The sequence below is a fragment of the Salvelinus fontinalis genome, chromosome 4 (genome assembly GCF_029448725.1).
Source record: "Salvelinus fontinalis isolate EN_2023a chromosome 4, ASM2944872v1, whole genome shotgun sequence".
Classification (NCBI taxonomy): domain Eukaryota; kingdom Metazoa; phylum Chordata; class Actinopteri; order Salmoniformes; family Salmonidae; genus Salvelinus; species Salvelinus fontinalis.
Genome location: NC_074668.1, coordinates 4,049,811 through 4,061,870, shown reverse-complemented (window position 1 = coordinate 4,061,870; position 12,060 = coordinate 4,049,811). Strand labels below are relative to the sequence as shown.

The 12,060-nt window shown below is 45.8% G+C and overlaps 1 protein-coding gene across 2 annotated transcripts; it reads right to left on the bottom strand.

Annotated features, from left to right (window-relative positions):
- Positions 1 to 3,025: 3,025 nt before the first annotated feature.
- Positions 3,026 to 11,813, bottom strand: LOC129853010 (proepiregulin-like). Of its 2 annotated transcripts, XM_055918632.1 has the most exons (6): positions 11,582 to 11,813; positions 10,723 to 10,766; positions 4,660 to 4,767; positions 4,432 to 4,555; positions 4,066 to 4,212; positions 3,026 to 3,510 (listed from the first exon to the last, which is right to left on the bottom strand). In XM_055918632.1, the coding sequence occupies exons 1-6, from the start codon at positions 11,737 to 11,739 to the stop codon at positions 3,444 to 3,446; spliced, it is 648 nt and encodes a 215-aa protein (XP_055774607.1). In that variant the 5' UTR covers positions 11,740 to 11,813; the 3' UTR covers positions 3,026 to 3,443. The 2 variants fall into 2 exon arrangements, with proteins under 2 accessions (XP_055774607.1, XP_055774608.1); XM_055918633.1 differs by having other exon boundaries at positions 10,723 to 11,812.
- Positions 11,814 to 12,060: the final 247 nt, after the last annotated feature.

Genomic DNA, 12,060 nt, shown 5'->3' with positions numbered 1-12,060 from the left:
TTGGGTCCAGGTCCCAACGTGATCAGGTACCTGCAGAATCAGCACTTCCTGGCCTAGTCCAAAAGAGAATGGGGAAAGTAGTAGTGGTGACGGTGTGTAGTGACAAGATATAGAACACATCTGACCCCTCATATTCTCATAAATATTTCACCCAAGCAAGGTTTTAACGTCTGCATTTTTTTCTTGTGTACATTCCTGTAGCAGTGGAATGTGGAGAATTTTTGCGTACTCTGAAGTGTTGAGTAATGATTTCATCACATCAGACTTCTAGGATTTCATAACAAAGCTTGACTTTTCAGACGGGGACGGGGGACGGGGGATTCCAACCAGAGTTAAGCACGCGGAAAAAAAACAGTAACAGAGACATACTCTATCTTCTTTCCATTGAACACACGCATCAATAGTCAAGATCCAACTACTCCAGGAATTTTCATCTTGATCTTCTTAGCCCCAACTTCCACAGAAACTCCAGAAATCACCCCGGTGATTGGTGCCCTGCAGTTACCTCTCTCTCTCCTGGATCCTGGTGAGGCACAAGGCAGTCACCTCTCTCTCCTGGATCCTGGTGAGGCACAAGGCAGTCACCTCTTTCTCCTGGATCCTGGTGAGGCACAAGGCAGTCACCTCTCTCCCCTTGATTCTGGTGAGGCACAAGGCAGTCACCTCTCTCTCCTGGATCCTGGTGAGGCACAAGGCAGTCACCTCTCTCTCCTGGATCCTGGTGAGGCACAAGGCAGTCACCTCTCTCTCTCCTGGATCCTGGTGAGGCACAAGGCAGTCACCTCTCTCTCTCCTGGATCATGGTGAGGCACAAGGCAGTCACCTCTCTCTCCTGGATCCTGGTGAGGCACAAGGCAGTCACCTCTCTCTCCTGGATCCTGGTGAGGCACAAGGCAGTCACCTCTCTCTCCTGGATCCTGGTGAGGCACAAGGCAGTCACCTCTTTCTCCTGGATCCTGGTGAGGCACAAGGCAGTCACCTCTCTCCCCTTGATTCTGGTGAGGCACAAGGCAGTCACCTCTCTCTCCTGGATCCTGGTGAGGCACAAGGCAGTCACCTCTCTCTCCTGGATCCTGGTGAGGCACAAGGCAGTCACCTCTCTCTCTCCTGGATCCTGGTGAGGCACAAGGCAGTCACCTCTCTCTCCTGGATCCTGGTGAGGCACAAGGCAGTCACCTCTCTCTCCTGGATCCTGGTGAGGCACAAGGCAGTCACCTCTCTCTCCTTGATTCTGGTGAGGCACAAGGCAGTCACCTCTTTCTCCTGGATCCTGGTGAGGCACAAGGCAGTCCGCTCTCTCTCCTGGATCCTGGTGAGGCACAAGGCAGTCACCTCTCTCTCCTGGATCCTGGTGAGGCACAAGGCAGTCACCTCTCTCTCCTGGCTCCTGGTGAGGCACAAGGCAGTCACCTCTCTCTCCTGGCTCCTGGTGAGCCACAAGGCAGTCACCTCTCTCTCTCCTTGATTCTGGTGAGGCACAAGGCAGTCACCTCTCTCTCCTGGCTCCTGGTGAGGCACAAGGCAGTCACCTCTCTCTCCTTGATTCTGGTGAGGCACAAGGCAGTCACCTCTCTCTCCTGGATCCTGGTGAGAAACAAGGCAGTCAGCTCTCTCTCCTGGATCCTGGTGAGGCACAAGGCAGTCACCTCTCTCTCCTGGATCCTGGTGATGCACAAGGCAGTCACCTCTCTCTCCTTGATTCTGGTGAGGCACAAGGCAGTCACCTCTTTCTCCTGGATCCTGGTGAGGCACAAGGCAGTCCGCTCTCTCTCCTGGATCCTGGTGAGGCACAAGGCAGTCACCTCTCTCTCCTGGATCCTGGTGAGGCACAAGGCAGTCACCTCTCTCTCCTGGCTCCTGGTGAGGCACAAGGCAGTCACCTCTCTCTCCTGGCTCCTGGTGAGCCACAAGGCAGTCACCTCTCTCTCTCCTTGATTCTGGTGAGGCACAAGGCAGTCATCTCTCTCTCCTTGATTCTGGTGAGGCACAAGGCAGTCACCTCTCTCCCCTTGATTCTGATGAGGCACAAGGCAGTCACCTCTCTCCCCTTGATTCTGGTGAGGCACAAGGCAGTCACCTCTCTCTCCTGGATCCTGGTGAGGCACAAGGCAGTCACCTCTCTCTCCTGGATCCTGGTGAGGAACAAGGCAGTCACCTCTCTCTCCTGGCTCCTGGTGAGGCACAAGGCAGTCACCTCTCTCTCCTGGCTCCTGGTGAGCCACAAGGCAGTCACCTCTCTCTCCTGGATCCTGGTGAGGCACAAGGCAGTCACCTCTCTCTCCTGGATCCTGGTGAGGAACAAGGCAGTCACCTCTCTCTCCTGGATCCTGGTGAGGCACAAGGCAGTCACCTCTCTCTCCTTGATTCTGGTGAGGCACAAGGCAGTCATCTCTCTCTCCTTGATTCTGGTGAGGCACAAGGCAGTCACCTCTCTCCCCTTGATTCTGGTGAGGCACAAGGCAGTCACCTCTCTCTCCTTGATTCTGGTGAGGCACAAGGCAGTCACCTCGCTCTCCTTGATTCTGGTGAGGCACAAGGCAGTCCGCTCTCTCTCCTTGATCCTGTAGCCATCACTTTCTTCACCATCTTGGCAACATCAATTGGCTCTGCCAGGTACATCAAGCAGCACTCCTACTACAAACTGTGAAGTAGTTGAGTCATGAGCAGTAGGCTTACTAGACACTGTTTAAACTGTGATGTTAGCCATCTTTAGCAATCCCTTAGTGACTGTAGTCCATCCAGTATTCTCATCACCTTCATTCTCATCTTTGCTATTACCATCATATTAAAACTCAGCATCCACTTCCGCCATTCTGTCTAGCTCCGAAAAACAGACATTTTGTATGGATTTTTTTAATTTTTTTTATATAAAGGCACCGCTGCTCCCAAAATAAAAACTCCCAAGTCACAGAAGCTAAATATGTGGCTGCATTTGGTTACACTTTAGAGCCCTGGTTGTAGGTGTGTTCGTGTATGTTCAGAGCTAAGGACCAAGGATGAGAGTCAGATGGCCTGAAGACACAACTACAAAGAAAAGGACAAGTTTTATTAGAAATTTTATAAATAAGAAAAAAAACTAACACATATTTGTATAATTTAAAATACTGCATATAAAGTTCAATATGGCCAAAAACTGGATTAAACCAAACAGGACAGTAGGCCATTCTAACATGAAGGAGACAGAAATACGTCTTTACAGCCATGCAAAACTTACTCCTGACAAAAATACATTTTCAGTTTGAGAGACACACAGTAGAAATGCTGGAGTTGTGTTCAGTAAGCACAGCACGGAAGAAAACTGAGTGAAACATTATCCGTTAAAAAACGTTTTTTTAAAACTGTTTTCCGTTGCGTGCCCTAATGAACGTAACCCTGGTAAGTAAAAGAACTACAGTATGTTATGTAACATAATGATTGACCTAATGGCCGCTGTCAAACACACATCACGCCATCTGCACCTCCTGGTACGTCTGCTGTTTCTGTTGCGGTGGACATCTATTTCTCTTGTACCTGGAACAGTAGGAGCAGCAATTACATACAGATACAAACAGACACAGATACAAACAGACACACACACAGATACAAACAGACAGACACACAGATACAAACAGACAGACACACAGATACAAACAGACAGACACACAGATACAAACAGACAGACACACAGATACAAACAGACAGACACACAGATACAAAGACAGACACACAGATACAAACAGACAGACACACAGATACAAACAGACAGACACACAGATACAAACAGACACACACACAGATACAAACAGACAGACACACAGATACAAACAGACAGACACACAGGTACAAACAGACACACACACGAGGCTGGTGGGAGGAGCTATAGGAGGGTGGGCTCATTGTAATGGCTGGAACGGAATCATTGGAACAGAATCATTGGAACGGAGTCAAACATGTTCCATATGTTTGATAACGTTCCATTTCAGCCAGTACAATGAGCCATCCTCTAGCTCCTCCCACTAGCTTCCTCTGACACAGATGCATGCTCTCTCTCTCTCCCCCCTCTCTCTCTCCCCCTCTGTCTCTCACCATCGGCAGAAGAAGTAGAAGACTCCAGCGATGCCTATAAACAGAAGGCCCCCACATACCACCATCAGGATGACATGCTCTTCTTTCATTGGCTGAAACACCATCTCCAGGTGAGCACACCTGGGCCCGTAGTAACCCCTCTCACACCTGGAGAGAGAAGGACATGAGTCACACACACACACACACACACACACACACACACACACACACACACACACACACACACACACACACTCCCATTACAGAGCACCCCCCCCCCCCCCCCCCACACACACACATTACAGTGCTGTATCACAAAACACACACCAGGTAAACTACACCTTTATGTGTATGTGACAATAAATCCTATACATTTATTTATCTTACTTGCAGTGGTGTTCGTTGAGATCCAGCAGTAGGAGACATTCTCCGTTGAGACAGTAGCTCTCTAGATTGGAGTCACATTTCTGGCTCATCACCTTATCCATGTGAGGACGGGACTGCTCCTGGTCTGGATAAAAACACCAATAACCAACCAAATCAGCCATATATTTAGATAGTTCAGAAAAATAATACTATGTCAGTCAGTAGTACCAGTCCAGGAAGAGAGTCTACCTGCTGTCGTTCCTGTCTCACGGTGGGAGGACCGGGGGCTGGTTGGGGCTGGCTGTGTGGAGGAGAGGACATCTGTAGTCTGTACATCAGGCCAGATCAATAACAGACCTGTGTGTCAAAGAGAGAGAGAACAAACAAAATATACCTTTTTAGCAAAGCACTTGTACCCTCCATCCTTCACATCACCCCACGGGCCATGGCACTTGTACCCTCCATATCACCCCACGGGCCATGGCACTTGTACCCTCCATATCACCCCACGGGCCATGGCACTTGTACCCTCCATATCACCCCACGGGCCATGGCACTTGTACCCTTCCATCCTCCACATCACTCCACGAGCCATGGCACTTGTACCTTCCATCCTTCACATCACCCCACGGGCCATGGCACTTGTACCCTCCATATCACCCCACAGGCCATGGCACTTGTACCCTCCATCCTTCACATCACCCCACGGGCCATGGCACTTGTACCCTTCCATCCTCCACATCACTCCACGGGCCATGGCACTTGTACCTTCCATCCTCCACATCACTCCACGAGCCATGGCACTTGTACCTTCCATCCTTCACATCACCCCACGGGCCATGGCACTTGTACCCTCCATCCTTCACATCACCCCACGAGCCATGGCACTTGTACCCTTCCATCCTTCACATCACCCCACGGGCCATGGCACTTGTACCCTCCATCCTTCACATCACTCCACGGGCCATGGCACTTGTACCCTTCCATCCTCCACATCACCCCACGGGCCATGGCACTTGTACCCTTCCATCCTCCACATCACTCCACGGGCCATGGCACTTGTACCCTTCCATCCTCCACATCACTCCACGAGCCATGGCACTTGTACCCTTCCATCCTCCACATCACCCCACGGGCCATGGCACTTGTACCCTTCCATCCTCCACATCACTCCACGGGCCATGGCAGTTGTCTGATCGCTACTTGATTGCATGTCATCCTGAAACTCTAACGGATTGAGTTGAATTAAATGTTTTATTTTACCAGGCAGGCCAATTAAAGAACTTATTTACAATGATGGCCTGGCAATGACCGTTACTGTACCCAGCCTATGTCATTCTATCCACATGACGGAGGAGAACAGTTGATGTTGTGAACGTGCCTGGCACATGGAGCTTGGCATACTGAGCACTGCCAGTCTATGCCACGCAGACGGGGGGTATTGTGTTGCCAAAAAAGGGCCCGGGCGTCAGCATGGATGCCAGTCTATTTCTGCCCTCTTGCCAACTCCTGATGAAATGGTCATGTTTAGCATGACAAGATGTCTAAACAGACTGGTACAGTGGCTACCCCGACACGGCTCTGTTTGTCAACGCCACATTACTGAGACATGGCTCTGTTTGTCAACGCCACATTACTGAGACACGGCTCGGTTTGTCAACGCCACATTCCTGAGACATGGCTTAATGATGCAAGGTTTACGTCTCCACCACCAAGGCACCAAAAAAATGCAGGTTGGCATTTATTGGGATGACTCATGTACTGAAGGCATCTCTGTTGATTGGTCACTAGCTGGCACTGCCACAAAATCAGATTGTAAATCTAACCTTAACCACATTGCCAACCCGAATGCCTAACCCTACATTTCTGATTTCATAAATTTTTACGATATGGTAGGGCGTCCAATCAAAAACGCATTTGATTGGAAACGCATAATTTGACAAAAATGGGTAAAGACATTAAATTGTGTATATACTCCTGTAAGAAAAATTATTATTAAAAAAATCAGAATCCATTGAACTCGTCATCTTTCTTCTCAAATCCGGAGGACATAAAACAATAGAGTTACGATAGATTTGGGAGACATGACACGTAGTTCATCAACTACACTGAATAAAAAAACAAACATGTAAAGTGTTGGTCCCATGTTTCATGAGCTGAAATAAAAGATCCCAGAAATGTTCCATTACGCACAAAAAGGGATTTTCTCTCATATTTTGTGCACACATTTGTTTACATCCCTGTTAGTGAGCATCCACCCACCTGACAGGTGTGGCATAATCAAGAAGCTGATTAAACGGCATGATCATTACACAGGTGCACCTTGTGCTGGGGACAATAAAAAGGCCACTAAAATGTGTAGTTTTGTCACACAACACAATGCCACAGATGTCTCAAGTTTTGAGGAAGCGTGCAATTGACATGCTGACTGCAGGAATGTACAGCGGAGATGTTGCCAGAGAATTGAATGTTCATTTCTCTACCATAAGCCTGCAACATCATTTTAGAGAATTTGGCAATACGTCCAACTGGCCTCACAACCGCAGGCCACGCGTACGGCGTTGTGTGGGCGAACGGTTGATTGATGTCAACGTTGTGAACAGAGTGCCCCATGGTGGTGGTGGGGTTATGGTATGGGGCAGGCATGAGTTACAGACAACGAACACAGTTGCATCTTAGCAATTTTACTGCACAGAGACACCGTGACGAGGTCCATTGTCGTGCCATTCATCCGCCTCCATCACCTCATGTTTCACCATGATAATGCACGTCCCCATGTCACAAGGATCTGTACACATTTCCTGTAAGCTGAAAATATCCCAGTTCTTCCATGGCCTGCACACTCACCAGAAATCAACGGTTGGGATACTCTGGAGCAACAGCCTTTTCCAGTTTGCGCCAATATCTAGGAACTTCGCACAGTCATTGAAAAGGAGTGGGACAACATCCCATAATCAATAGCCTGGTCAACTCTATGCAAAGGAGATGTGTCGCGCTGCATGAGGCAAATGGTGGTCACACCAGATACTGACTGGTTTTCTGATCCATGCCCCTATCTTTCTTTTTTAAAGGTATCTGTGACCAACAGATGCATATCTGTATTCCCAGTCATGTGAAATCCATAGATTAGGACCTAATGAATTTATTTAAATTGACTGGTTTCCTCATATGAACTGTAACTCTAAAATCTATTAAATTGTTGCATGTTGCATTTATATTGTTGTTCAGTGTATTACAGAGCTCGGTGCTTATTATGGGATGTATAAGGTTACGAAATCAGACTATGTTGTTAGAGAAAGACCATACTGAACGATTCAGAACATGAAGAATCATATTTGTCTCAGTAAAATGTATTTTATAAACATAAGGAAGTGAAATTTCAACAGCAAAAGCACATTTTTCCCCCCCCCACCCACTCTGGGCAGTGTGACACCCTAGATCAGGGCTGTCCAACCCGCTTCCTGTAGAGCTACCGTTATGTGGGTTTTCAGTCCAACCCTAATTTAACACACCCGATTCTACTAATTAGCTGCTCAACAAAGACCTTAAAACTAACTGAATGAGATCTGCTACATTTAGAGTTGGACTGAAAACCTACAGGACAATAGATCTCCAGGAAGAGGGTTGGCCAGCCCTGCCCTAGATATACAGTACCAGTCCAAAGTTGGACACACCTACTCTTTCCAGGGTTTCTCTTTATTTTTACTATATTCTACATTGTAGAATAATAGTGAAGACATCAAAACTATGAAATAACACAGATGGAATCATGTAGTAACCAAAAGAATGTGTTAAACAAATCAAAATAGATTTCATATTTGAGATTCTTCAAATTAGCCACCCTTTGACTTGACAGCTTTGCATACTCTTGGCATTCTCTCAACCAGCTTCATGAGGTAGTCACCTGGAATGCATTTCAATTAACAGGTGTGCCTAGTTAAAAAGTTAATTTGTGGAATTTCTTAACTTCTTAATGCGTTTGAGCCAATCAGTTGTGTTGTGACAAGGTAGGGGTGGTATACAGAAGATAGCCCTATTTGATAAAAGACCAAGTCCATATTATGGCAAGAACAGATCAAATAAGCAAAGAGAAACAACAGTCCACCATTACTTTAAGACATGAAGGCCAGTCAATGCGGAACATTTCAAGAACTTTGAAAGTTTTTTCAAGTGCAGTCGCAAAAACCATTAAAAAAAAACATATGATGAAACTGGCTCTCATGAGGACCACCACAGGAAAGGAAGACCCAGAGTTACCTCTGCTGCAGAGGATAAGTTCATTAGAGTTATCAGCCTCATAAATTGCAGCCAAAGTAAATGCTTCAGAGTTTAAGTAACAGACACATCTTAACATCAACTGTTCAGAAGAGACTGGGTGAATCAGGCCTTCATGGTCGAATTGCTGCAAAGAAGCCACTACTAAAGGACACCAATAAGAAGACACTTGCTTGGGCCAAGAAACACGAGCAATGAACATTAGACTGGTGGAAATCGGTCCTTTGTTCTGAAGAGTCCAAATTTTAGATTTTTGGTTCCAACCGCTGTGTCTTTGTGAGACGCAAAGGAGAACGGATGATCTCCGTATGTGTGGTTCCCACCATGGAGGAGGAGGTGTGATGGTGCTTTGCTGGTGACACAGTCTGTGATTTATTTAGAATTCAAGGCACACTTAACCAGCATGGCTACCACAGCATTCTGTAGTGATATGCCTTCCCATCTGGCTTGCGCTTAGTGGGACTATCATTGGTTTTTCAACAGGACAATGACCCAACACACCTCCAGGCTGTGTAAGGGCTATTTGACCAAGAAGGAGAGTGATGGAGTACTGCATCAGATGACCTGGCCTCCACAATCACCCGACCTCAACCCAATTGAGATGGTTTTGGATGAGTTGGACCACAGAGTGAAGGAAAAGCAGCCAACACAGTGCTCAGCATGTGGGAACTCCTTCAAGACTGTTGGAAAAGCATTCCAGGTTAAGCTGGTTGAGAGAATGCCAAGAGTGTGCAAAGTTGTCATCAAGGCAAAGAAGAATCTAAAATATATTTTGATTTGTTTTTACAGTACTACATGATTCCATAGTTTTGATGTCTTCACTATTATTCTACAATGTAGAAAATAGTAAAAATAAAGAAAAACCCTTGAATGACTAGGTGTGTCCAAACTTTTGACTGGTACTGTAGACAATTTTGACTTTGCAGCTGGCCCATCTAGCGGAAAATGCTCAGTTCTGCCTCAAGGGCAAGACTCATGACTATAAACGTCAGCCTGCAACAAGAATAGAATATGCCTTCGTCAGACAGCCAGGTAGACAATGAGAAAGTAGTGTAACCAGGTAACAAAATACAGTACCACAGTAGCCGAAACAATCGACAGGTAAATATTTCTCTGCTCTCCCTGTGACCATGGCAGCCAACATATTTTTCAACCAGCTGAGTTGATGAGGCCAATAGAAACAGAGGCATTATGATCAAACCCACTTGTCACACAATGGTTTAATCAACGTTGTTTCCACGTCAGATAAATGAAAATACGGTTGAACCAACGTGGAATAGACATTGATTTGACATCGGTGCCCAGTGGGTAGGTTGTTATGAGCAGAGAACACCGGAAGAAATATAAAATATAAATAATAAATGATTGCAATGTTTGTTATTAATGTGTAAATTAATCCCATAAGGGATGTGTTGCCAACTGGCGATTTGACAAGAACATTACATTTCATTCATTCATAATGTCAGGTAGAAATAGTCATCGGAAGTCACATTGGGTTTAATGTAATAGTCTGGATGCACAAGCCTTCTTGTATGTATCATTTATGCAGCCAGTCCATCCCCATAGTTCCATTTGAGACAGGAATGTCTCAGAGAAGCCCTAGGTATGAGGAAGCACAATCACTATACAGTACACCATGCCCTGAGACGTGATGTAGTCCCCTATGGCGTCTAGGAGTCTACACAGCCATGTCGCAAAGCAATGTATTAGCATGCATCACATTCTTACAGGATTAGAGTATTAGGCTATTTAACTTTTCACACCTTAATAATAAATAAAAAAAATGGACGTTGTCAACTGACGCTGTGAATATTTCTCTATATCTATCCTTTTCTAACAACAAGTCATTTACACAGTGCGTCGCCAGTGGAACATGCAATCCCATAGGCTGAAGCAATTTGTTTTCTGACGCGCGTAATGGCTAAATTTCGCGCCTCTCCAAATGACATAGTACTTTTACACAGTTGCTTATACTTGTCCATTTATCTAAGACTAAATGTGACTTTTGAAAAATTGAAACTGATGCCATTAACTCACCGAGAAATGAGAGCAGGATGGACGATTGTGGGTTCCTCATTGCTCTTTAGCGGACGGAGATGGAGAGAGACCGCAGTAAGAGAGGATGGGCCGCTTTTAAGTGGGTCATGCATGAAACCCTATCTGCGGGTAGACAGGTATGCACCTATCGTGGTGGACTACAGGCATTTCCGACCTGTCAAATAGATGTATTACCGTGAAGGTTGTCTCGTATTAGCCTACGGGCTCAAAACCAGACTAGCAACCACATTAGGCCTTTGCTCTTCCAGATGAAAAGACACGGTAAACAATCAGGTTTGGTTTAATACAGGGTGTGGACAGCCATTATGTACAACCTGCTTTGCTTTTATTCATAAACCTTTTACAAAAGGTTTTATTGGCCTAGACCTCCACGGAGCATCATTTACGGTAAAGAGGGCACTAAAACTAAGATCAAACGCTCTAAATGCCAAACCTGCCATTCAAAGGTCCTTTTAATTTACAAAGAACTGTCAAATACGGATTATTGTGGTATGTTGATTACAAGGTTTGGTCTGGGAATCAGGTGTTACGATAGAAGATGTAGAATCTTTATTGTCCATTTGGGTGAGATCATAGGCTTAATAAATCCACCTAAAGTCGACTGTCATCTTGAATAGTTCCCTGTGTGTTTATGCTAGAGATTATTAACCCTTTGTTGAACTGGCTGCCATTCAAACCCCTCTATCAGCCGTTATAAAGTTTGCACCTTTTCCATAACATGGGGCTTGTGAAACGCATACTTTTTTCTACACGTGAGAGGATCCGGACAAGAACACGTCTGTAAAAACCGTGTGAGCTACAAACGTATATTTCACCAATATCAAAAGGGGAGACTCACAAGCGCGACAGTCGGTTGTTTGGCTCTATGACATCCATACGATTTATGGCAGTCGTCTGGACGCTTTGTAGCAGAAATCCTGATTTAGAAGAGGTCTTTTCACAAAAATCGACTGCCCAGATCAAACCTTGAGAGCTACAAACTAATATGTCACCCATAACAAAAGGGGATACGAACGTGACGGTGTACGTTGATCTGCTCTACACGGCAAGTCATCTGAATGTAACTCAGGACCCGGATGTGCAAATTGCAAACAGTCTGAATAGGGGGTAAAATGAGCCAAAAACAACGTGAAAAAACATTGGTCTTTTCCCCCCCTGAGTTTTCTTGTATGTCTCAGATAAGGGACAGACACTTCAAAATCTTGTTCCTTATGATTTATTTATTTGACTGTCTGTTTTGCCTTTTCTGAATGTGTTATTCAATGTGTTTCTATGGGCTATAGCAGTAAAGGCCAAATAACCCCCCCCCCCCATATA